Raw genomic sequence first — 26,192 nt, forward strand, 5'->3', positions numbered from 1 at the left:
TCAGTACCAACTGATCGGGCTGGCTCATCTCATTCCACCTCTCCTGGTTTTGAGCAAGAATGTGAGGACTTGCTGTGTCTATTTTAGATTCCATCATGAAAGGAATAATTGAGATTGAGATTCTTAGTCGCTCAATGCAGAAGGTCAGGGAATTAATGCTGTGTTACATCCAGACCATTCATTTACTCTGCCTCCTTTTTTTTTTTCCCTTAACTGTCTGTAGGGGAAAACAAATGTGCCACAGAGAAGGTAACGCATCTTCAATGCTGCGCACATCCCCAGCCTCTGATAATACACACTGTTTATCTTTATTTTGGGGGTGTTCCAGGGTAGTTTTATCATCATAATTGATTAGCGGCGACAGGGAAAAAAAAATCCAGGAGTAACAGGAAGAAATGATTCCAGTGAATCCATTGACTCAGTTGTAGCATTGATCTGCTTCTGGGAATTATTTATAGGAGAAGATTCATAGTTAATAATATTAGTTTGGACTTCAGGAACAGTTTATCAGAGGATCTTAAAGGCCTTTGGTAACAATTCATCAGATAGAAAAATAAGGTAGACAGCCTCATTTGGGGAGAGGGAAGGAAATGGGATTCCTGGCATAACCCTGGGCACGAATATCTGTGCCCCAAAAAGTGCGACGCCCCGGAGTGCAAGACCGGCAGGCGGCGGTGGCATTGCACAGGGTCTTGGCTGCTTTCCTGGACCGGGGCCATGGGCACAGCACAGGGTTGTCCTGCTGCTCCTGGCCACTGTCCCCAGCACGGCCACACACGGTGGGGCAAAGCCAGCGCGAGGCTGCTGGGACCCGCTGCCACGCTGTGCCACGGGGAGAGGCGACGCCGGGGTAACTCAGGGTGCTTAGATATTCCTAAGCACAGAAATGGGTGGCTGAAATTCCAGCTGCTCTCAACTGGTGTAGTTAAGGAAAGGTCCTTGAAAAAGGCCGCACTAAACCCTTCCTTAAGATGAAGTAACGATGTCTGCGAGACGGTCGCCTGCGCCAGATCAAGCAGGGAGCGCCGCACAGGGACAAAACAAAACCTTTTCTTCCCCTGCCCCTCCTCCTCGTTTGGTTTTTGTTTTTAACTTAATTGATCTGTATCCTGCGATCCTACCCGCAGGAGAAATGACACATCTGAAAAAAGCAGGAGGATTTGTTTAGAGTGATCTGGTTGGGTTTTTCAGGGTATATATATAGAATTGCCTGGAAGTAGTAAATAGAATTAAACACTGTAGTTCTGAAAAACAAAATTCTCAGGGCTGTCTGTTGATTTCAAAGCTGATGAAAACAAAGCAGGCTTTGAAATCTTTCTTCACAGAGCTTCCCCCCCTCCCTTATCATCTATAAGATGGGCCTGATAATATTTGGGGTTTATTCTTCTTTTGAAACAGTTGAAAAATGCTGTTTTCTCAATTAGGATGAAAATACCAATGTTTTTCATAAGGTCAGTGTAATGTCTTCATTAGCAAGATGCTACAATAGCTCGATGCAGATCAGGAACTTCCACCGGGAAAAACTTTAGTGTCTACCCAAAAAGCCTAGAGGCACCTTTGCAGTCGGTGTGAGTTGGTATTGCTCCCATAAAATTACTGGTTCCCGGATAACCTCTTTCAGTTCAGGGACTGGCTGCCGTGTATTTAAATATCTCCTGTATGCACAGCCAAACTCGAGTGGTTTTTGCTGGTTTGTCCCTGGCAGGGTGCTGGGGAAGGGGCAGAGCCTGGTGTTGGGTCCCTGCAGACCCCGCGGCCGGGCAGCGCGTAGAGCTCACCGCTAGGACATGCAGGTGGGTATTAAAGGATGGACAGCCTAAAATAAAACAAAATAAAAAATATCTAACCCATGAGGTCTTCACTCTGTTGAAATTTTGCCCACAACTATCACAACAAAGCTGCTGGGTGCTGTGCGCTTGGAAACCTGTCCTCTGTTACGAATGCCGGGGATGGGTAGAAAACCTTCTCCCAGCTCTTTGGAGATGTGGCCTGTATCTGGCCAACCCTCCCTGACCCCCCCGACTGGTCTGAAACCACGGCGCCCAGAGACGTCACGTCCTTCCTCTGAGCCGTATCTTCTCCGGGGCAGCACTGGCAAAGCTTATCTCCCAGTGCCTTTCTGTAGATTGCGGCAGGCACGGGGGGTAACGCCAAAGGCGGAGATACATCAAGAAGACCAATGGTTTACAATGACATATTCTGCATTTTAAATGATCTTTGATTTCCTGGCAGCTCCCCGGTGTATCGCCCCTCCATAATGCTGTCTAAATAACGTTTGTCAGGTGAAGCCACATCTGGGCAGCAGACAGGCCAGTCCGCAACGCGCTGTTAGTCACCGGGGATTTCCGAAACCCACTGGCCGATCAATCTCGAGAACTTACTAAATGATAGATGGAATATAATATAGGTCATTATTTCTTCCCTATGCACGAAAATGAATTATTCAGTAAAGATTTAGACCCTTTTTATTATGACACTGAATTTATAGAGCATACAAAACATAAATGCAGATTTCTCCAGCCCCAGATAGATGAACTCATTCTCCAGGCAGCGTGAGTCAGATGCAGCCATTCAGCATCCCTGGGCCGCGTAGGCAAGATGTCCAAACGGCTGTGGCGCACCACCGCCACGCGGGCCACCAGGAACCTCACCTGCCTCAGCTTCCTTACGTGGCACAGGATTTGCAAGAGCCCCCGGCTGGTTGAGGAGCCCAGGATCTATTTATTTCAGAAATCAGGCTGTCAGGACCCACGCTTCTTCACCGAGAGTTGGAATCCCATGTTACTGGAGGCCTTGTAAATGTTTATCTTAACAAAGTCAGCATCTCAGTCTCTGATCCGTGAAACAGGCTTGCCATATAGCGAAAGGAAATGGGTAAGGCTAAAACCTGTTAATTAGAAGTAGGTGCTATATGAGTACATGGGCAGATGCGATCTTCCTGGATTCTGTCTACAGAGCTACCCTCTAGAATTTGGGTTGGTTTGTATCAACGGCAGTAACTTTCCTTGTTATTGGAATAAATGCTCCAACTTTTAATTGTGCGGCTAGGGAGACTCTTACCACTGACCAGCAGTTACAGATGTCAGCTACGCAGTTCATTAGCTACTTCCCAAAGTCTGCTGGGAGTTCCGATTTTTAGCAGGAACGTTAGATCCCGGAGAGGAGGAGAGCAGACGGCAAGGCTGCAAACTCCCCCTGGTTTGAGGAAAAGGCTGGGGCCTGGGGCTGGAAAGCAGCTCTGGAGACGGGTGGTGTTGGCTGCCTGCTCCAAGGAGTGGGACAGTGGGTCCTGGTTTGTCACCTGTGGGCTGCGGGCACTGAACGCACCCCCAGGGCATCCCTGGTAAAGTGGTTTTGGCTTTTCTTCACTGGGACACGGGGCAGTGGAGTGGTCAGTCCCCTTTTTATGGGCTATGCTGACTGCGGAGGGTTTGAGGACAGAACCAAGGCAGCGCCGACCCCAGTTTAACGTATGTACATCAACTGCTCAGGTTTGTAAACCTCACCATGAGCAAAACCAAACACAGTCATGGCAGGGTGGCTGAAAAGGAGCTGAATTTGTAAATCTCAGCAGCGTGTGCAGGAGAAATAGAAAAAATGACCGACTAGATTGAAAGTGGTCACCTGCCTGAACCCGGCCACAGCTCTGGGAAAGGCGGAAAAGAGAAAGTACTGATAAAGTCTTTCAAAAGCCATTTGACCTGTAATTTTCACTGATGTAAGGGATAACAGTGGAGATTTCGTTTTAATTTATAGAAATCCAAATTTTTTTTTCCTGGGCTGTAATCAGCTCCACTGAAATTCCCTCTGTCCATCAGCAAAATCTGTCTCATGCTTGTTCTTTCTGGAACCCCTTTAAAATTCTGCACCGCAGTCAGAGAGATTAAAGGGGTAATATAACCCCAGGAACCACACTCCTGACGAGTAATTTCCCGGTGATTATTAAAAGGAATAGCTAAGATTTAAAGGAGGCTCAGAGAGGGGAGAAGAGGACCGTTCTTTAATCCCCCCCATCCGTTTACTTTGCACACCGGTGCCAACGCCTGTCCCAGCTGGAGCAGCCGAGGTCTTCCCTGCCCGCTGGGGGAACCCCTCTGATGTGGGGCACAGAGCCCCCTGCCCCGCCATGCTGCTGAACCAGAATCAGCCCTTCATGACTAAACAAACCCAGCAGAATCACAGAATCACTAAATGGTTAAGGGACCTCCTTAAAGCTCATCCGGTTCCAACCCCCCCCCCCCCCCCCCCCCCGCCCTGGGCAGGGACACCTCCCACTAGCCCAGGTTGCTCAAAGCCCCATCCAGCCTGGCCTTGGACACCTCCAGGAAAGGGAATTTGATCAGATTTTTACAGTGAGCTGCATCAAAACATGAAGCTGACTTTCTCTGGTAGGCCTGACCTACCAGAAGGGTGCATGTCCTCTAATTTACGCCTTGCTCATTAGTCACTGCTGGGAATTACACCCCCCCCCCAGTAAAAACATTATAATCCCTGAGTTTGAAATAATTGGTGACCCCAAAATAGCTCTTATGGGCACGGCCACCGAGCCGGGGGGGCTTCAGTCAGGCAGCGCTTGGTCTGGGGCCAGCTCAGGTGCTCAAAATCAATGGTTGCTTCTGAAAATGTAGGGCACCGCGGCTCAGTCCCGTTGGGCGGGCGGCCCGTGCTCCTGCTCAGCGCTTCTTAATTTAGGTGAAACTGATTGCTTTCACCTTATATAATGACAATAATACTTGGCAGCCCCATCGCCGCTTCCCTCTGATGCTGCAAAGCGCCGGTCAAACGCTGAGTGTGACATGTAGGCGCCGAGGGTAAATGCTATCACTGGCTCCGGACGGTGCCCTCCCGGGGCTGAAGGGCACAGCAGCGCTGCTGGAGCCCCGGGACAGGGGGGCACCAGGACGTGGGAACCCTGGGGCACAGGGGCACTGGGATGTGGGAACCCCAGGATGCAGGGGAACCAGGATGCAGGAGCCCTGGGACACAGGGGCACCGGGATGTGGGAGTCCCGGGACGTGGTGGCACTGGGATGCAGGAGCCCTAGGACATGGGGGCACCGGGACACGGGAGCTCCAGGACACGGGGTCACCGGGATGCAGGAATCCCGGGTCGCGGGGTCACCGGGATGCGGGAGCCCCGGTCCGCAGGGGCCGCAGGCACCAGCCGCTCTTCCGTGAGCAGCCCCCGGGGGCGGCAGGTGCCCCCCCGGGGTGTTCGCAGGGTGCGGGCTGTGCGCGGCGCTCAGGCGAAGGGCAGAGCGCGTGCCGGTGCCTGCGTGACGCCATAAATGACCACACGGTAATGCCCGAATTTCTCACTGGTGCCTCAAACTTAGCGCTGGCCACCCCCCGCCCCGTTCCCCTTCCCAGACCTTGGGATTATTCATTTGGCATCGCCCCGGCCGTGGCGCGGGGGGAGCGGGGCCGGGCTGATGGAGCCGGTGTCAGAGCGGGGCCTCCCGTTGGTACCGGGGCGGGGTGTTGGGGGGTGGGACGGCAACGGGACACGGCTCGGTGCCGGTGTTGGGGGGGGGGGGTGTGTTGGAGGGGGGTGTGTGTGTGTGTGCGCGCGCGCGGCGGTGACGTCACAGGAGGGCCACGCGACGGCGGCGGGCCCCGCCCCGTGGCGCGGGGGCGGGAGGGAGGGAGGGATGGAGGGAGGGAGGGGAGGAGGAGGAGGAGGATGGTGGCGGGGGGAGGGAGGGACGGCGCGGCGCGGCGCTGAGCTAAGCCGATCCCACGTGTGACGGATCTGGCTGCTTCCCCAGCGCCTCTCCAGTGAGATCCTCCGGTAGCGGAGGGAGGAGGAGGGGGGGAAGGGAAGGGGGGAAAAAAGAAAATACACCAAAAAAAAACCCCAGAAGAAGAAGGAGGAAAAAAAAAAAAAAAAAAAAGAAGAGAAAAAGCAACCGGAGCGAAGAGAGCCGGGCCGGGGGGGGGGGGGGGGCGGGTTGGGCGGGCTTGGGGTGGTGGGGGGGTGCTCTTACTCGGCGCGGATCGCTGCGGGCTCCGCGCGGCCATGGAGGCGGACGGGAGCCAGGCTACCTCGGGGAGCCCCGGCGAGGCGCAGCACGACCCCGGGTAAGTCGGCGAGCGGCGGAGCGGCGAGGAGCGGGGCGGGAGGCGGCGGGGTGGGGGGGAGGCCGGCCGACCGGCCGGTCGGCCGGCCTCCCCCCCACCTCCTCCGCCTCCCGCCCCGCTCCTCGCCGCTCCGCTCCGCGCCGCCGTGAGGTGCCCCGTCAAAATGGCCGATCCCGCACCGGCGTTCAACTCCGCTCTCTTCTCTCCCTCCAGCAAGATGTTCATCGGCGGCCTCAGCTGGCAAACCTCACCAGGTAAGGACCGACATCCCCCCTTCTCCCCACGCCCCCCCCTCCTCCTCCTCCTCCTTCTTCCACCCGCGTCCCGCCCCGCGTGGGCCGCGTCCCGCCGCGCCGGGGCCTGGCCGACCCCCCCCCCCCCCCCCCCATTCCTTCCCCTTCCCCTCCTCTGCCTCTCTGCTTCTCTCTCTCTCTCCGCAGACAGCCTTAGAGACTATTTTAGCAAATTCGGAGAAATTAGAGAGTGTATGGTCATGCGGGACCCCACCACCAAGCGCTCCAGGTAAAGCCACCGCCGCCCACCCGAGGGGGGCGGGTTGACAAAACTTCGCGAGTTGCCGCCGGGGCGGGTGGACACCCCCCATCCTCATCCCCGTCCCCCCTCCCCTCATCATCCTCATCCCCATCCCACTCCACGCATGGGGGTCTTCCCACGTCGCATCCCTGTAGGAAACAAAGCGGCCGGCGCAGGGGCGGCGGGTCGGGGCTCGTTACCGGCGGCTTTGGGGAAGGGGAGGGGGGAGGACACGGCCATTTATTTTTATGACTCCTCTCCTCGTCGCTAGTTCTCATCATTCCCCCCCTCTTCCATCCCCATCCCCTCGCTCTTTGTCTCCCGCAGAGGCTTCGGGTTCGTTACGTTCGCGGATCCGGCGAGTGTAGACAAAGTCCTGGCCCAGCCGCACCACGAGCTGGACTCCAAGACGGTAGGTGGGCGGTGCGGGGGGGGCCCGGACCCCCGCTCTCCCGGCTGTGACCGGCGACCTGCCGGGGACCCGGCCCGCGCCTTCGCCCGGGCTTTGCGGGGCCGTGTCAGGCTGTCATTGAACGGGGACTTCGCGTGTTTGGGGTTTTTCCTTTTTTTTCCTCCTCGAGTCCGCCTTTAACTTACAAAAAGTGGTAACTTTTTTTTTAAATCCGGATTTAGCCATACCGACCGATGGCTCCTCCCCCAGCCTTATATTTTATTGAGCGGTGACATTGAAAAAATTGTAGAGTAAAATCCAACTCTTTTTTTTTTTTTTTTTTTGGTGTTGTGCTGCAGAATGCTTTTTGCGGGGAACTTTCTCCTTCTTTTGATTGATTATTTATTTATTGGTGTGCGCGTTTCAAGGTGCGAGTGACTTAAGTGGCAAATCGTAAAAGCTGCTTCTAGTGTCATTTCCCAAAGTCATTTTTCGGAGAGGTTCCCCTCACCTGTGATGCCAGGGCCCTTATGAAACGTATGCGTGGATTTATGGAGAGCTGGAGAGCAGAGGTGGTAGGGAAGCACAAATCCCAATTCGCTGTTGTTTCTCCAAGAGCATTTTGCTACAGTCTCCAGTGGATAACATAAGGAAAAAGCTCATGAGATTGAGCTGGTCTGTTTTTTTTTTAAATAAATGTTACATTGTTACACTTGCCTTTTTTTTATTTTTATTTTTTTTTTTTTAAAAAGCCAAACAACCAAACCCACATGTGAGTTTCCCCCGTGACCTGATACAGTTTTCCGTATTGGGTCGAACAAAAGGCATGCGTGGCTTTAGGCCCTGCTTTTCTCCCTGCCATCAAGGCCATGCAAAAGGGTGAAGTTTTCGTGCCTCTTACTTTCTCGCAATTTTTCAGCCTCAGCAGAGGTGGAAGGGGCGGGGGGGAAGGACGCGGGTAGAGGTCATTCTGGCTTTGGTACGGCTCGGTCTGAAGGGGGTCGCGCATTGGGAAGGGAAGGATGGTGCTGGTTTAACTGTCTGGCAGAGAGCTGCTGCTGAACGTATCCGTTCCTCGCTGTAACTGTCTTTTACTGTGTGTGTTCAGGATTTTAAAGGTTTTATTTTAACATGAGCATGGTGTTAGGAGGAATCCTGTCTCAGTGCAGAAGCATCTTGTGTGTGCCTGTGTGTATGAGATTATAGTTAAATGAAAGAATAGAAGAAGCAGGGAGCAAACATGAGTGTATGGTTATTTTGGTTTTAAAATGCAATTTATATGAAAACAAAAAGCCCAAAGCCCTCGTGGAAGCAGGTGGAATCTAGTGTTTTTTAATTCGACCTACAAATTCTGCTGGGCTTGTCTGAACACGTAGCCCATACTTTCACATGCCTTAATAATTTGATTTTAGGTTTAATCAGATATGGTAAGATAACTGATTCCAATGTGCTCCTGAGATTAAACTCACCAGACTTTTCATGTACAGCTATATTCTCTATGTGTTTTTAAAGATAAATTTAGATAAGAAGAACAAAGGCAAACAGTATGTTGAATGAGGGTTTAAAAAAAAATCATGGGAGGACACCCTGTCATATTTCTGACTATAATTAGGTCCTCCCCCAGCTTTTTTCCTGTATCATGGTCTGGTCCCTACAATGTATTAATTTGCTCCTCTCTGGGGGAGGAGTGAAAAGCTTGACCAGGACAAATTTGCCTCAGTTTTGGTTGCGTGATAATGATTGAATCAATCCGAATAAGAAATCGACCTTAGCATCAGTAACGCAGCTTAAAAGTAAAACAGACAACTAGCCAGGTTCCCTGTCAGGCGTTTATTTGTAGACATATTATAGTAACTGTTCTTTAGTATAACATAGCATTTGACTCTGTTTCAACGTTCAGCACAGGAGGCAGATCGGTTGGGTATTGGCATGGAAACGTCGCTCTTGTTTACAGTTACGTTAAAAGCTTTGTTTAGGTAATGGCCATTCATATCAGAAATAGTATTATAGTCATTTCCTAGAGGACTTGTAGATACAGTAAGTAGAATTGTACCTAACTAACTAATTTTTTTTTGGTAGAAGTTTTTTTTTTTTTTTTTTTTTTGGTTGTTGTTTAAATAGTTGACAGGGATATGCAAAAGGTACGGATTTGCCATGTTGATTGCTGGTGTTCCTCTTCAAACGCTGATGGTGTTCATCCAGAAGGTTTTGTGAAGGAAAATTCAGTTATTTGAGAAGGGGTGTCGCTGTGATGCAAAGAACTCTATGGTCTTTGACCTTCAAAAATGAAGGTGTTGCTTTAGAGTTTAATGGCTCTTCCAACTTTTTACCAGTGGGACTTTGCAGCGATGTCCTTCTGGTGGGAGTGGTGTTCTTTGTTGAGAAAACTTTTGCTTTCGAAGCAAACATAGAAATGTGCATATTTGCATCTACCTTTGGGTATCGCTGTGGAAAATCCGTACCTGTTGTATTTCCCCAGTAGACAAATGCCTAGTCAGTGCTGAATATATTTGTAGATAATGTTAATCTCTATGAAAAGGTTAGCTTTCTAGATAAAGAATGTTACTTTTTATGCTTTTTGAACAATAAAGTGGCATGTAATCGCTCATTTCTCAGGTGTGTCCTAAAAAAGATACTCCGTTTGTATCTGATGTAGACAAATCAGTTCATCAGTTGCACATCAAATGTTTGTGCTATTTCCAATTTTGACAAATTAATTGAGTAAAACTGCTTTTTAGGAGAGGCCCGTGGTTATTTATCAGTGACAGGAATATTTATCACCCCAGGAACAACAATACCAAATGGAAACATCTCCTTTTCCTAATCGGGGTTAGCTTGAGGGGGAAAAACCCAATAGAAACCAAACCCAAGCTATGAAAGAAAGTCTCTACTTCTAAATATGCCTTAACACAATCAGGATTAGTTTCATCACTTTGTTACACAGTCGTCAGAGATGACACTGAAAGCAGTCACAAGTTGCACAGTTAAGGTGGGATTTAGTCCTTTAAAAAAGCCTTTTCCAGACTCTTTCTTTAGAACATGTATGTGTGCAGGTGTTGTGGAAAAACAGGTGAATTCAGCAGCACGTAGACATTCGATTGCAATCATTTTTTAAAGATGACAATTTAAGATGGGCAGTTGTTTAAAAGGTATGATTTTTATTTACATCTGGATGTGCATCTGCAGTGGTGTCTTTTTGTTTTTAAGGAATTTTTGAATGGTAGAGAAGAGTCCCTTTTTAAAGATGACCCATGTGGAAGTTGTTTTTCAAATTGCAGAATTAGCATTTTGGAACTGCAGAGTGGACACGCTTTCCAATTTATGCAGTGCAATGGGAGTCAATGTTGCATCTTAAAAGAGGGAGCACGGGGTAAAACAAAGATTTGTGGGGTTTTTTTTTTTTTTTTTCCTTTTTGTCTCTCTGGTGGCATGCTTTATTCAAGAATACTTTAGGTAACTCCTTCATGGAAAATATTTTTTAAGAACTTGGTTTCTTCTGGTTTAAAATGCCTGTGCGTTTCATTTGTGTCTTGCTCTCCCCTCTTGCCACCCCTTCCCATAAATGCCCCTTTCATGGCTCACAGATATTCTTTGAGGGTGAGCAAAACGCATCAACTTGGCGTATTGTTGTGAAGGATAATATTGTAGTCCTTCTAACGTTTTAGTTTCAATAATTGAAATGTGAATATTTTGACTTTGTGCATGGTATTGCTAGTCAGTTGGCAAAACAAATCAGAAAAATAAAAGAAAAACAAAGTAACCCCAAACCCAACTGAAGGAAGGTGCAGGTGTCGAACCCAACAGCTTTAGATCTTGATCAGGAATGCTGGCTGTCTTTCTGCGCACCCTCCAGAGCATGCAGATAGCGTTTAACGAGCGGTTTTGGTTGTAGAGGCAGCACCCAGAGGCTAAGACAGGGCTCCCTGAGCCCCAGCGGAGGTTGCTGCCCAGAAGGTGCTACAGGAGGTGTACAGAAGGGATGTTTTCTTCCTCTTTTCCCATCTTCCTTCCCCAGACAAACCCAGACTGTGATCCATCAGTTCCAGAGTAGTTCTAGATGACCCAGTGTGCTGAATTACAAGCCTGAGAAATGAGGGATTACTAATTCAGTGATTTAAAAAAATAAAATATATGAATTGACAACAAAAGCTATCTTGTTGATTTCCCCTTTCTTTTTCCTCAGATTGACCCTAAAGTTGCATTTCCCCGACGAGCACAGCCTAAGGTAAGTAGGAGGATCGATAATAGGATTTTAGGCACACAGAGAATCATTGTTGCCAGGCAGTTCAGGTTTCAAACAGGGAATTGGCAATGAAAGCTTTTAAAGCCGGAGTGCATGGCGTCTTAAGGGTATCAGCGTATGGCTGTGAAACTACAGGAGAGCTGCTTTGTGCGATATTGCGTGTCTCCAGTTTAACCGTCTCCTTGCAGAGTCGCGGTCAGTGGCGGCTGGCTGGAGAGCAGAGCCTTCTCTAGTTCTGGTGGGAGATTGCCGCTGCGGTACTTGCGTTTGTCATGCTATTTTATGCGATATGTTTTGCATGGTGTTTATGAAGAGCGTTTGGATTAAGTGCAGACTTCGGGCTTGTTTTGAGCTGAGCTTTCAGTTCTGTGGTTGTGTTGGATGGGAATATATCTCTGCCTTCATTGTTTGCAAATTTTCTTTTGTATAACTTCAGAGATGCGTTTGGAGACTAATAAGCATTGGATAGCAAGTTTCTGATGAAGCTCTGAACTCTTCAGGCCATGGGGTATTCTTTTGCAAGAACAGTGAAACAATGAGCTTTAAGTCTCTGAACCGATCGGGCTAGCTGGAGAAGTGACCTTCTTCTTCCAGGGCACTCTTGCTGTAGCGCGGCCGGTCTCCGCGCTGGGACAAAGCGGCCGTAGCCATGTGCCGAGGAGCTGTGCCTGCGCTGGCTCTGACGCAGCGCTGGGTGCCATTGCTGCTGGAGGAATTAGAAGTGGCTGTTGCTCTTTAGGTTGTGCCTAACAAAAACAACACATCAGTTTCAAAGCCAAACGTGCAGTCAGTTGTATTTGAATTTTGAAAGGCAGAGGCTGAAGGAAAACTTTTGTAATTTACTTTTTTCTTTTTTTATTTATTTGTTTTTGATGGCCTATTGGAATAACTTAATTTAGCTGGTGTATGCCACTTGTGTACACTCTAATTGTGTTGCGTTACTACAGTGTTCCGTTAAACAGCGCAAAGACAAGGCTGCAAAGTTGTGGATGCAAGTCAATAAGGAAAAGTGGTTTAACGTTGGTGGCATGAGACCACCTGAATAAATTCAGCCTAACAATTTTATTGCATATAGCTCCTCATGAAAGCAAGCAGTTTAATAGCGTGTGGAACCATAGTGTTAAATACTGTACAAAACACGCGCCCAGGAAAAATGATGTGTAACTTAAGAACCCTAGGCATGTAGCAGGAGAGACGCTAGTGATTTCTCTAAAAGAAAAAAAACAACACACAAAACCAAAACCCAGCGGCCGACTTGCAGAATTTTAAACCAAAATAATGTAGTCAAATATTTAGAGGTTCTTTTCTTCATAGGTCGTATCTAATAACTAATTAGTGAATAATGGCGTGTCTGGCTTGCTTCTGTGCTAAGCAAAGAGTTTATAGTTCGTAGGGCTTGTGGCTTCTGGATTATGTTGTTGGATTCATGCTGTCTTTAAGATAAAGTTTCAAGTTATCCAAATTTTGAAGGCTTTCATAATTAAAATATGAAGATGATCTCGCACTGTGGCTGATGCTCCTTTCCCCCTTCCCAATACCTTTTAAAGGCTTATTTACATTTTAAACTGTCTTCAGTTACCAGTTATCTGTTTCTACAGTGTTATTTGTAAAAGTTTATAACGCTTACAAGAGAGCTGTTAAGCTGTCCCATGTGATTTCTTCTATAACAATAAAAAAAACCAGGGCATGTCTTATGCCGTGGGTATTAGCGTGTTAAATTTTCTTGTTAAAGAGTGCAAAATCAGGTCACTTTTACAAAGGGGATTTTGTTTTTTCTCCACGTAGTTGGGTTTTTTTGTGTTTGTTTTTGGTAACAGACATCTTTCAAGCGTGGGGCAAATCCTGGAACTTACGCTGGATTCCACTCTTAGCAGGAACTCGCTCTCTCTGGAGAGGTCAGCAGTGTCTGTTTCTGCTTTTTACACACTTGTCCTTTCTAAAGTGTTGGGATTTCTACAGGGCACTTGAAAAAAATCTTAAGATTGGAAGGAGCCTCATCAGGAAACTGGGGAAAATCAGATGCAATAAGGAACAGATTTTTACATCAATTATGACGTATTATTCTGGACTGCATTTCATAAGCTGGGTTTTTTGTTTTCTGTTTTTTAATTAGATACTGAATTAAGGTTTTGGACTTTAGTTGTTCGTTTATCCCAGCTGAATACTGAATGCTCAGCGTTAAAATGTGACTGTACTTTAGTCTAATTAACTAGCTAATGCTTGGGTCTGTGGAGATTAATGGCATTTAATGAAATGTCTCTGTCTCTCTCTACGTGCAAGGGGAGATATTTCTCTTTTTTTCTTTTTTTTTTTTTTTTTTTTCCTGAGTAGTCTCTTCCTTCCTGGTGTATTTAGCAAAATGGGCATTGGCCCTTTTTTCAGTGGTCTTCCTGGCAGCGGCTGGGTGCTGAGGTGGAGGCAAGGTGGCGGCGGGCGCGTTCCCCCTTCTTGTGCAGGCAAACAGACCTTCTGGCAGCTTCCCTCCATCCATCCCCTTCCTTCGGGAGCCCTTTTGACCTGCCTCGGCTCGATTAACTCTTCAGTGGGCAGCAGCTGCGCTGGCTCTTGGGCTGCCTTCGCCTCCTTTACCGGATCCCATGCTCGCTGCGGTCTGTGGGGTCACCCGCACTTATTTGTGCACGCACAATAATTTGTGCTCGTTCCTTCCCCGCTTTGGGTTCACTTTAATTGGCTGGTCTTCCCCTTTCAAACCACAGCCCAGTAAAATGCTTTCTTTTGGGCTTTTTAAACTGCATCTCCATGATTTGACACCTCTCTGGTGATGCAAATTGGTTAGTGAGCGAGAAGTGGCAGGTTGTAACAGCAGAGCATTCTTCCCTTATTTTCTCAGAATGACCCTCGCAGAAAACCCTCGGTTGTTGCCTCTGGTGGATTACGCCTTATGTGTAATCCTGCTCTCCTGGTGAAGTCCAGGACGACTTGAAGCCATTGTTTTAGGAAATGTGCTGCAGGGGTTTAACTTGTTGAGGTTCTGGTGTATGGCTAACAGCGCGATGAAAAGAATATACGTATGCTTTCTCGTGGCTGCTGTTCCTTGATAAAACCCTGTCTTGCTTCCAAGTGCTGGAAGGCGCTCTGTAACAGTTGATCATTTATAACTCTGCTGACTTAAAGATCCTTAAAAAGCAGCAGTGATTGGGGGGGAGGCAGTAGTATTGTACCCCCTTTTGAATACTGAAGGCTACGATAATTTGACTTTTTAATATTCATAGCCTGTCAGTTCTGACATTACTTGCTATATTAGGTTGGAGAAGCCTTATCAAATTCAGCATGTTCCTTAGATATTTTCAAATGTAAGCAATTTCCACCCTCCTTCCCACCTGCCCCCTTGGTGATTTATCTAAAAAACAAACCAAACCAAACCTGAAGAGGAAAAGGACAGCAGCCTCAGTCCGTGAAGAAGCTCCTTGGCCACAAAAATACCCCTATGTGACTTACTGGTATAGAAATTTGGACGCTTCGTCGTGCAAAGCCACGTATGGAACAGGCAGATAAAACTTCAGTCAAAGTTAACCGCTAGTGAGGCTGCCCACTGAGTTGTATTTTGTGCTTGGGTTCCTCCAGGATGGGACCGAGGTGCCTGTTCTTCCCGTCACTTACTACAGGGGCATAACGCGAATGGTTGGGAATTGCTCCAGCAAGTCAACAAGCTGGAACTACCTGTAGTAGCATTTAGCGTCATTCATTGGCATCATGCATGTGACCTGCTGGCGATGGTCTGTGCCCTTCCTCTTCAGCGGTGGTTAAATAAAAAGGACAAGCCGATGACTGCTGCTGACTCCTGGAGCTGCTGCTGGAGGTGGGCGGTGTGGGCTGTGTCTGGGTGCTGGGTGTCCAGCGTCTTGTCTGCTCATGACCCAGAGGAGAGGTGGTTGCTGTCAAGATTGTGTATCGTAATTTGGGATCTGATCTGCTCTGGGTGCAGTATTCTCGTGACCGTTTGGTCACAAAATAGCAAAAGGGCTTTATTGGGTGAGCGAAGCCTTTTGTCTGATAGCCTGATGGTGATGCTAAGTACTGATGTTTTTATTAGATGTATTTTATTCCAACAGAGGACAGTGCAGAACTAGTAACTGGATCTGGCATCTCTGTGCTCCAGTCAGTTGGGCTATCTGGAAAGTGTGCGTACCTCTTCTGTGGACTGGCTGGTTTCCTGTCTGGCCCCACACATGGGCTGTAAGAGGTGCAGTTGTGCACATCTGTTCCTCCTTCTTTGGCAAAAAAAACAGTGTCAACAACTCTCCTTTCATTTGAGTCGCCCCTGGTTAAAGCCACGTGAAGCTGGCTATTCCCGAGCAGCAAATGGAGGGCATGCCCTTTTGGAATAACACCCAGGCTAACCTGGGATATTTTTTTTTTTTAAAGCTAACCAGTGGATTTGTATGTCTGATTCCAATTAAGTTAACTGTGGGTGGGGTGTCTGCATCCCTTGGCTGCCTGATAAGTGTGAGCCAGAGTAGCAGAGAGAGATTTTACTCCAAAGCAAATGATGGACCTTGAAAATCAAGAGTTTTGTTGTTTGTTTCCTTCCCTGCTTTTGCCTGTGAACTGCTCCAGGTTAGTCCCACTACTTCCCATCTTATTTTAAGTACTGGGTAGACTTTGAAGTCTCTTTCAAAAGAATGTGAACTGAACACCCTAGCAGAACTCAGGATTCTTCCTTTCCTGCCACCCTTCCTTCCCCACCAGGCTGTAAAGAGGAGCAAGGTCAGGCCTTTGCCCTGTTTTTTGCTTTTCTTTTTTTTTATTCTTTTTTAAAATTCCCCTGCAGGTCTGGATGAAGTAAGCAAGGAAGCATTTCCTGCTCTTGGCATTGGGCATAGATGTGTACCTTAATAATGTCGCTGTATCTTCTGCATACAGAGTAATACGAAGTCCTTTCCAGGTGGTATGAGGGATCTCTTTGTGTGGCTGATGGCTGGTGTTTGGGTATCTCGTTCGGCCAGCCCTGATGCAGAACCCTTGTCCAGGGTAAGCTGCTCTGAGAATTTGTCTCCCTCTGGCATCGGAAGGTCAGATGGAAAAGTTGATGAGTCTGAGTCTTGGCCGATCAACCCAGGTCTTCTCAGGTAGTAGAGGACCAGGGTTTTGAAACCCGTTATTCTTGGGCTCAGATTCTTGCCTTCTGCGATCTGTTGGAGGCACACCGTGATCTCTGTTCTTGGCTGCTGGCAGACAGAGGAAGACGTGGCCATGCGAGGCGTTCTGTGGAGTGCAGTGAGATTTGTCAGAAGCAAGAGCTGAGATGGATTTTTGTAATTTTGTTGGTTTTGGAGATGTAAACATTTATTTCTTCTCCCCAACCAGTCAGGTAGGTTGCTCATGTTGTCCTTAATCCCCACAGACTCTCTTGTACTTGTGTAAGATGTACGTATTTCCATTACCATTGCCTAAGGATGTCTTTCATGTTAAGAATCATCCTAATGTACTTTCCTTCCCTTTGACTTACTGCTAACTAAAAATTAAAATTGAATATCATCTAACTTGGGATTTGTTTGTTTTGTTTTGTTTTTTTTTAAAAAGGTGTTTCTACATCCTCTGTGCTTTTCTGTATTGTTGGATTATTTTTAATGGCGTCTACCAGGTAACTCTTCTGCACCAAGACCTTGCTGCTTGGATATGCTAGGGAAGGGTCCGAAATGACGGAGGTCAGGGAAGTGGAAGGAGTGCTAACACCCTTGTGCGTTCCTCTCTGCTTCCAGATTGAGTACATCTCGTCTGCAAAGTGCTGAGCCTTTATCAGCTTGGGGGTAGGTCTACTAATGACTGATCTAAAACCATCAAATTCATTTATTTGTCACTGCCAGTGACAGGCCAGTTAATGCTAATGGATTCTTTTTTTAGCCTGTTGACTCTGGTGATAGTCTCATAAATGTTGTGAAATCCAAAGCATTAAGGGAACTTGTAACTTATTTTTAGAGGAGAGCTATTGAAACAGGGTGACGTGGTGTGTGTAGATCAAGGCATATGTTATGCTGAGAAGGAAAAAGAACAACTCTTGTATTTCATTAAGCCATAGATGTCTTTTCTGTTCCTGATAGTTATTTGACTTCTCAGTTGTATTTTAGTGTTCTCCTTAAACACGTTTTGGGTCATGCTATAAAGGGAGGAGAGGCTGTAAATAGAGCCAGTCATCTTAGGAAAAAATGGCTTGTTTCAGAAAATGGTTCATCAGCAGGGCCTGAATCTTCTCTGTCCCTATTGTGCGAAGGCACTTAAGCATATACTTAAGTTGGCATAAGCATGTGGGTAAGTGCTTTGCTGAATCAGGATGGACTAAAAGCATATTATTAAATGCTTTGTTGAACTGTGGAGCTGTAGCAGAAAAAGATTAAAAGATTACTTTGTGTATTTGAGAGTACTTTGTATGTGGTCTGTCCCATCACTTCTTCAGAGATAGTCGGTTTCATCTCTCCCACTTTCCCCCCTTCACCAGAGGATTTCACTCACAAGAAAACATTAATCTGCTGTTTCCTCAGAAAAGTGATTGCAAGGGCAGTGTAGCATCAGACTTAAAAAAAAATTAAATAAATTAAATAAATCATTGTCTAAGCTTAATTTAGTCTCTAGCTCTGCAATCACACATTCTATTTGCCTTAGTCACTGGAATAATTCTGTAAACTATGTGAGTAGTGTTCAACGTGGCTTAGGTTTCTACCATTATTGCTGTAGAAATTGTGGTTTGCTGAGTAATTTGAAAGTTAATGTGAATCTCTGTAGTCAGATCAGCATGCGGTATTAATAAGTTACTGCTAAACTTTGGCATTTTGCTGCTCTCCTGTTGAAAATATTTCCTTTATTTTTTGAGTGCAGAGAAAATGTGAAGAATGTAAGGAAGTTCTCCCCTGCTCAGTCATTCCTCGTGCTGGGGCATCTGCAGCTGGGTGTAATGTTGTGACTGAGTAGGCTTAAACCAAGTATTAAGATTGTACTCTGGGAACTTTGTATTATAAAGACAGACCCTGCCCTGCTAAGACTTAACGCAGTTCTCCACATTGAGGAATAGTTCCTGAGACCTCAGGAAGCACAGTTAAATGTGGACGAGGCTTCTTAATATGTTGATGAAGTGTATGTGGCAAGAAGGGTGAAGGAGAAGAAGTACTGACAGCAGCAGAAAGGGTTGCTCCCTCTGCCCTTCTCTCCCCCCAGCAAAGACTTGCATTAATTTCCCATTGACTCAGATGTACAATAGGGAAGAGGTTTCAAGCTGACTAAAGGGGCAAAGGTCCAAGAAAACTACTGTAGCAAGAACTGATGCAGAGTGACAGTAATGAGGTGGCCTGGCAGGTGGGAGAGAAAATGGTGGGGTCGGGGAAAGAAACTAATATCTAGTGAATTAAATAGTTCCCAGGGTTTGAAGTTGTTAAGTCCTGTTGGTTTTATTTTCCTCAGTATGTGCCATACAGCTATGAGCTACGGCTGGAGCAAGGCCTCGGCTGGGAAGGTGGGCAGGCTCCTGGTGCAGCTCCAGTCCTGGTGGTTCAGGGCTGGGTTGCTGGGAGTGCTGGTGTTGCCCAGAGGATACTGAATTCTTCTGTCGTGTGCCCAGACCTGCGCTGTGCTGGTTTAATTTGTGTTTCAGTATTCCTGACTCTGAGCTTGTCTTTATGTTGTTCTGTGGGTCAGTTTTGTATCAAAGAGAAGGTGAGGAACACAAGGTGAAGAGGTGTTTTGAAAATTTGATTTATTTAAAATAGGGACTGTGAAGTTCCAGCAAGACTTTCAGCTTCTTGAATGACTGTGGAAACGGAATGCCTGCTAGACAGGGAGTCGGTAAAGGGTTTTATAACAGTTGCTGAATAAACATTGTTCAGGAATCTTCCCAAAGGGTAATTTGGTGTGGTGTGTAAAGAGGTTGCAAGTGAATTTGTCCCAAGTATCCGTAAATCCTACTGGACTGAGAGGTATCGCTGAAGTTGGAGGCTTGGATTGTGGCAAAAGCTTGGCAGCTGTGAGCCCCCAGCACTGGCAGATTTGCTGTTTGTTGCGCTGCTGGAAAAAGGTGTTGCTGAAGGGGACATCGCTAGTGATTTTTCTGCAGTGCTTACTGAAAGAGTGAAACTTCTGCAGAGTTTTCCATTTGGCTACGATATCAATCATTTATGTTCAGAGATGTGCTGGTGCTATTCCCTGCTCTGAGCCCGAGCTGTGCGCAGAGCCTGACACAGACACTGAGCATTTATCCTTTTGCCAAAGGTTTGCAAAGTGTTGTAAATGAGTATAAAGATGTTCATTTGCTGGTGAATTTTGCCTACTTCGGGTGTTGTATTTGGCAGACCTACAAAGCCTATAGCAGTGCTGTGTGCTCAGTGAATTGTGGAAGGGAACAGAAAACATTGAAAAGAAACCTGAAGTTAATGCTCAGATGTGAAATATGATAGGAATTTTCTGAGCACGCGGGGGTATCGCCTCACCTTTTGGTGCAGGGCTGCTATCGACCGTTGTGTTGGATAGTGTCGGGCCATTGCTCTCTGCCACGTCCTGAGGATCCCTGGCAGATCTTTCATGTGAGACCCGAAAGAGCCCTGCTGAGCCAACTACAGCAAAAAATGTCAGCTTCTTGTGGCTAGTGGTCCCTCTCCTCAAAAGGTCTTCAGTATAAGGTGTTTGGGGTGGGGTTTTTTGGTTGATGTGTTTGTACTAGACAGCTCACCTTCCTCCCCAGTCGCTTTCACAGAATCAGAATGATTTGGGTTGGAAGGACCTTAAAGACCATCTACCCACCAACCCCCTGCCCTGGGCAGGGACACCTCCCACCTGCCCAGGTTGCTCCAAGCCCCGTCCAACCTGGCCTTGAACCCCTCCAGGGATGGGGCAGCCACAGCTGCTCTGGGCAACCTGGGCCAGGGGCTTACCACCCTCAGAGTGAAAAATTTCTTCCTGATATCTAATTTAAATCTTCCCTCTTACAGTCTGAAGCCATTACCCCTTGTCCTGTCACTATATGCCCTTGTAAAAAGTCCTTCCCCAGCTTTCCTGTAGGCCCCCTTCAGATACTAGAAGGGGCTCTAAGGTCTCCCTGGAGCCTTCCCTTCTCCAGGCTGAACACCCCCAACTCTCTCAGCCTGTCCTCATGGGAGAGGGACTCCAGCCCTCTGAGTGTCTCTGTGGCCTCTTCTGGACCTGTTCCAACAGGCTCATGTCCTTCTAATGTTGGGGGGCCCCAGAGCTGTACGCAGTACTCCAGGTGAGGTATCATGAGACCTTTCTGTAGCTCAACTTTATAACCGCGGCCCTGGATGGGTGGCCAGCTGAATAGGCAGCATAGATAACATTTGAACTGTTCTAGTAGCAGTTGGTGAAAAAGCCCCTTGTAAAACCTGCTGCGGTAATGTCCCAGGACCACTGTTAGCTGGGTTTGGCCACTGAGGAAGCACAGTGTCGCCATCAGTAAGAGTCTTCCTTGGTGTACGAATGCCGATGAGGCCCTGGCAGGCCTGGCACTGCTGCTGAGCCGGGAGAGGCGAGGGGCGGAGGGGAAAAGGGCAACCGGGGATTATCCAAAGCATCTCAGCTTTGGATGAGGCAGAGGACATGGCCGTTTAGTGACACCCAGGGTTGGCACCACAGGGTAAACGGCCGCCCTGTCCGAAGGAGATGTTGGGAAGGAAGCGTGTGAAGTGCAGCAGTGTCGTACACTGTCGGCTCTTTGTGCGACTTGCCTTTGAGGGGTTAAACTGAGGTTTTTCTGTATTTTTTTTTTCTAACGACTTTTGATTGGAAAATTTATAAGGGAGGCCCTGGCTGGAGTGGCGGCGCTTTGGTGCGCGGCGGAGGTTGTAACTGCTGGCTCCCGAGGTTCCTGCCGTACGTTGGGGCTTCCGAACAGCGGCGGCGAGGCCGGGCTGCAGGGAGGGGGAAGTGAGATAAGGACGCTAGGCCACAGCATGTGAAAAGTAGTTTGTGGTATGAATTATGGCTGATGCCGGTCACATGGTGGTTACAAACTAGCCTCGGGGCTGGGACGCAGCGCTGGGAGGCAAGGCGGGGGCTGGCAGTAGATTTAAATGGGCTCAGCGGTGCGTTGCAGCGCAGGGCTGGTCTCGGTGCCCTCAGTGAGGAGAGGAGGAAGCGCACTAAGCTGCAGGTGTCCTGGAGTCCCTCTGCCTCCAGATAAGCGCTGGCTCCTCTCTTCCCTGCGGAGCTGGGCGCTCAGCCATGCCGGATGCTCCTCCGCCCCCGTGGTCCCGCTCCTGGAAGCCGGCTTTCTCCTTTGTGCTGCAGGACTGTACCTGTTTCTCCCTGTGTGGCCTGCCGTTCCTCCCTGTTGGAGCTTGGAGGGATGGCTGCGGTGGTCCCTGCGTCTTGCGCAGACGAGGCGTGTGTCCTGACGTGCTTCCACTGCGAAGCGCAGCGCCGGAGACGGGCCGCACCATTAATTGCTTGCCTCTCTTCCCCTCTGCCTGCCGAGCGGGGATTTCCTGCCCTGCGATCCCGGGGGTGGGTGGATGGCGGTGAAAAGCACCTGGAAAGAGTCTCCTGCCACAGTACCTTTGTGCTTTAAATGCCTGACTCACCTCATCCCGTGAACTGTGATCAAAGCAGCAGGTACTGCATGCGATGTGCCTGGCAATTTATGTATGAAGAGGGACTTGTGATCGTCTTGTCTGATTTTTATTTTTTTTCCTCTTTGTCATCTGGGTCACATCCTCTATGTCATTAATCTTCTGGATCAAACGCAATGACAGTGGAAAGTCCTCCCAAGTTATGATTCCCCCAAAGTTTTGTGAGCGTGGCTTTGACTTTATTGTAGTTATTAGAAGCCAGTTTCGATTTCTGGACCTCTGTTTTGTCAGTATCTCCAGTGGATATTTTAGTAGGGGCATTTCTCTCAATCAAATATGTGTATGCAATAGGAGAAGAACAAAATACAGAACAGGAAAAAAAAATTGGAGCAATTTCATTACCAGTCCGAAGACTTCAATGCTAAAGAGCCATGAAGAAACTTTATTGGAACTATAATTGCAGACATAAGCAGTGATTATCTGTCTTCATGCTTTTATAGTCCCCATCACTGTCATCTGAACACATGAAGCTGATGAGACTGTTTGCAGAACGTTATTCAGCTGGTGCTGTGTAATCCCGATCTCTTGCGGTATCTGGAAAGTAAAATAAAGTGTCAATTCATTTGAAAATGACGGTGAAAGAAAAATGTGGGGGAGGGCAAGTGTCCTTGCAGAAAACATAACCTTATTTCATCCAGCTTGCAGATGAAGGAATGCAACTGGCAGGGTAAGCTTCTTATATGGACGTGGTCAAAAGAAATTTTGCTGTTTCTTAATGTTCTTAGAGGTCTGCAGCAGGTGCAGCCCTTCATCTATGGAGGGTGCCTCCCTTTGTTTCCCCGAAATGTTCTGAATTTCCTCCAGCTGAGAGAAGGACAACAGCACCTGTTTGTCCTGTGTTCCCAAGAACTGGAGATCATTGGATCAAGGCAGACGAATGGATGCTGCCAAGCGCTTCTTGAGGTGGAACAGAGATCAGAGAGCAAGTCCTGAATTGCTTGACCTGATTATTGGCGCTGGTTATGCAGGTGAAAATGTGCTCTGGGCTGTAAAGAGGCAGAGGGAGGAAGAGCTAATTTGGTGGTTATATGCAAGATTTGTTTCCTGCTGCTTGGCAGGCCTAAAGATCTGAGATGCTCGGTATTAAATACCTGGTAGGTTTTGGTGAACTCGCTGGCTCTTCAGAGGACTGCTCACATGAGGTGGTGCTGCTCTGCAGGAGGGGAGCTTGCACTGCTGGTACAATTGAGTGACCAAATCTAACATGGCATTCCTGAACCGTGATCTGGTGCCCATTTTGTAAAGTGACTTTCATGTCTCTACTGCACTAAGAAATGTTGAGTGAGAGACTTTCTACTGCTTTGTAGCTGGAGTGCTAGAAGGAGTGGTATATGCAGAGCTCTGGCATTTTGCGTTGAGGTTGGTAATCCCAAGACAGGCACAGCCTTAGATGGTTTAAATTTACTTGTTCCAGGCCGGTGTTACTAGGACTCTGCTTGCTGTCCTTTCTGCCCCTTGCTCCTGCCATTAGGGTGTTTCGGGGAGGTGTGTTCATTGCCTGAAGTCAATTTCTAACTCTTGTAATTCTCATTGCCATCACCTGCCCAGGGCTACCTGGACGGAATAAGACAGGAGCCAGAAGTCCTGGGAGGCTGTAGTGAGCAGTACGTGAATAGTCCGGTGCTAAGTTTGGGCCTTAAGAAGGTAACTGTTTTGTGGATGACTTTTGGGTGTGGGAGGCACTTGTTGGACAGGAATGGGTTATACTTTTTCTTTTTTTTTTTTTAATTTGGAGGCAAAAAGACAGCTATTTTGAAGGAGGAAAATAGATCCAGAGGAATCCAAGACTTCTAAATCTTTTTATTTGTTCTAGCACTGAATTAAGACCAGGGAAAAAAAACCCCAACTGACCATGTATAGTTTCGGTGGTCTTTTCTGAATTTCTCCGTGATGACTGTCTTTGCTTTCATTGAAGTTAGCTGGAGTCAGCCACTAGCTGCTGTTGAAGCAGGTCAAAGCTTCTAAACTGCCTAGTATACTCAAGTTCATTTTAAAAACAAAACCAGAAAACTACTAGTAAAATACCTAGATACACAAAGAAGTAGCTAATGCAGTTTTTGGAGACGTGTGCATGCCATCCTCTATTTGAAATCAAAATCAGAGAGTGATGTTTTGAAAACTTCTGGTCTTCAGCTTAGTGAGCTGCCAATGAAAAACTGGTTCTTGGAAAAGTTTTATTCAAAATGTAGTTGCAAGTCTGTGGGACATTCCTGGAGACATCAGCATCCTACGTTCACAAAAGACTTGTGTGCTGAAATGACTTAAACTACTTTAAATCTGACCTTTATTCTTATCATATGGAGATGAGGTAAGTGATTGTCATCACCGGTGTTTTATGGATGTGGAAAGCAGAAGTGCTGCTCGCGTGGTCTGCAATACTTGTAACAGTGGGAATCGCTGGTGCCGGGGGAGAGGTGCTTTGGAGGTGACTCCAAACCCGATGCGGTGCTGGGGCTACACCTGCTGTGCGGTGTGTTCCCAGGTGTAGGTGACGAGGGGAGGCACGGGGCTGAGAAGCTGACAATGCCGGCTGTGCCACGGTCAGTGCTGTGGGAGTAACTCTGCATTTTCTTCAGTCCCCGTGAGGTGACGAAGCTGTGTGCGAAGATTGCGTTAGTGTTGCATCATTGGAGACGGGTGTGAGTCAGTCATGAAAACCCTCTGTAAAAGGCTTTTGTAGCTAATACTGGCTTATTAGAAACAGTTGTTCAGAATAGGCCTGGTTTCACTGGGCATTTGAAGCATCTTAAGAATGATGCTAGTGGTGCGCAAAGTCTGAGGGGTGACACAAACAGACGTGAGGGAAGGCTATAAAATGTTTAAGATGGAGGGGTGAGTGCCCGGAAGAACAGGCTGGATGCAGCATGCCCGTCCCACGTCTGACCGATGCTTCAGAACCTGTAGTCAGCTCCTGTACTCTGGGGCAAGAAAGGGAAGGAACGAATTTACAGCTGCTCCCTGCCAGGGTCTGATTAATGTCTGGGGGAGGCTGTGTGTGTTTGTGAATAGGTAGCAGCACGAAGCAGTGCTGGAACGCAGGGCTCTATGCGTGAAGGTGTGCTGGTGAACTTGGGTGCTGAGGAGTTTTGCCGTCTGTGTGGTAAGGGGAGGCAGCTGGAGCCGGCAAGGCGGCACTCCGTGCTTCTTTCCGAGCAGCCCTTCACCTCTGTGGCTGCTTCCATCGCTGTGAAATGCTGCTTTTACGGCCACTGCTGCTGCCGTAGCTCTGAGCAGCCTGCGTGGGCAGCCGTCTGCCCGTGGAGCAACGCTGCCCTTCCACACGCCGGGGACCCGCCTGCATGGCACGTCTGTCGAGGAGGAGACATTGCAGCCTGGGCTTCTGGGTCCCAGGCTGAATACCCTGAAGACCATGCTGTCCTCCCTCGCTGCCACAGGCTCCTCTGCCAGGCGTGCTGGAAGCTTTAATTCATGTGCTTTGGGATCCTCTGTCAGGCAGCGCTGTAGAAATGAGGAGTATCATTGTGTTTTATTGTGGCTTCTAAGAACGCAGTGTGTTTGTGCTTTGGGGAGCCCCAGGGGCTTTGTTTTTCACCAGGCCTGAGCCATTCTTCAGTAGAGCCTTCCCGGAGCGTGATCTAGTTCTGCCCATTAGGAGTGAGAGACGGGCCTGACTGATTTCTGCTCCCTGCTGCATAATAAATCTGATACTAAAATTAGTGCCGGTCTCCCTAGGCCATAATTCTTGCTGAGATTATAGAGAATTGTGTGTGCAGAGAGGAATTGTGGTTGTGTGTGTGTTTGGGGTTTTTTTATAACCTTGAGTGTCCAATTTCCAGGTTTTTTACTTAACCCCCTCCCCATCTTTTTCCCCTTTTCCTGTCTTTTGGGAAGTGCTTAGCCTTTCTGTGTATTTTGGCTATTTAAGCCTCTGTCACTGCAGGCAGATGAGTTCCTTGGGAGCTCTTCTGAAGGTTTTGTAATTGAGTCTTTTACCACGGCGACAGGATATTATTAACCTTCAGTAAAGCAATTTATTTCATACTCCTTTGTGGGGATAAGCCTTTTTTCCCCCAGGAAAATATGTATGTGGAAAAGGTTTTACGTACAGGAGTAGCTGGACTTGCAGCAGTGATTATGATTTAAAAAAAAATACAATAATTTACATGAAAAAAAGGCAGTTCTGTTTGTGTCGGTTTAAAAGAAACCTTTGGTCCTGAATGACTCCCACCCCTGCCCCAGCGTTTTATTTTAAAGAATGTACTTTTTGTCTATCATTGGCTTTGAAAGGAGGTTGTATTTCATTTTAGAGCTCCAGCTATTTAGCCCCTGTGAGCACTAAAACATTTTGTTTTCATCTTTGAGACGGCCTTAAAAATGAACTGCGAGCTGGAGGGAGG

The 26,192-nt window shown here is 47.7% G+C and overlaps 1 protein-coding gene across 18 annotated transcripts in view; it reads left to right on the top strand.

The window, feature by feature from the left end:
* Positions 1 to 5,951: 5,951 nt before the first annotated feature.
* MSI2 (musashi RNA binding protein 2) overlaps positions 5,952 to 26,192 on the top strand; it is a 253,693-nt gene continuing 233,452 nt past the window's right edge. For all 18 annotated transcript variants that reach the window (XR_010072119.1, XR_010072120.1, XM_063342567.1 and 15 more), the window contains exons 1-5: positions 5,952 to 6,080; positions 6,294 to 6,334; positions 6,521 to 6,602; positions 6,942 to 7,026; positions 11,189 to 11,230. Coding sequence is in view for 16 of the 18 variants with exons in the window: in XM_063342567.1 (XP_063198637.1) it covers positions 6,019 to 6,080; positions 6,294 to 6,334; positions 6,521 to 6,602; positions 6,942 to 7,026; positions 11,189 to 11,230 (312 nt within the window). In the remaining 2 variants the exon portion in view is untranslated. The remainder of the gene's footprint in view (positions 6,081 to 6,293; positions 6,335 to 6,520; positions 6,603 to 6,941; positions 7,027 to 11,188; positions 11,231 to 26,192) is intronic.

The sequence above is a fragment of the Chroicocephalus ridibundus genome, chromosome 7 (assembly GCF_963924245.1).
Source record: "Chroicocephalus ridibundus chromosome 7, bChrRid1.1, whole genome shotgun sequence".
NCBI classification, from domain to species: Eukaryota; Metazoa; Chordata; class Aves; order Charadriiformes; family Laridae; genus Chroicocephalus; species Chroicocephalus ridibundus.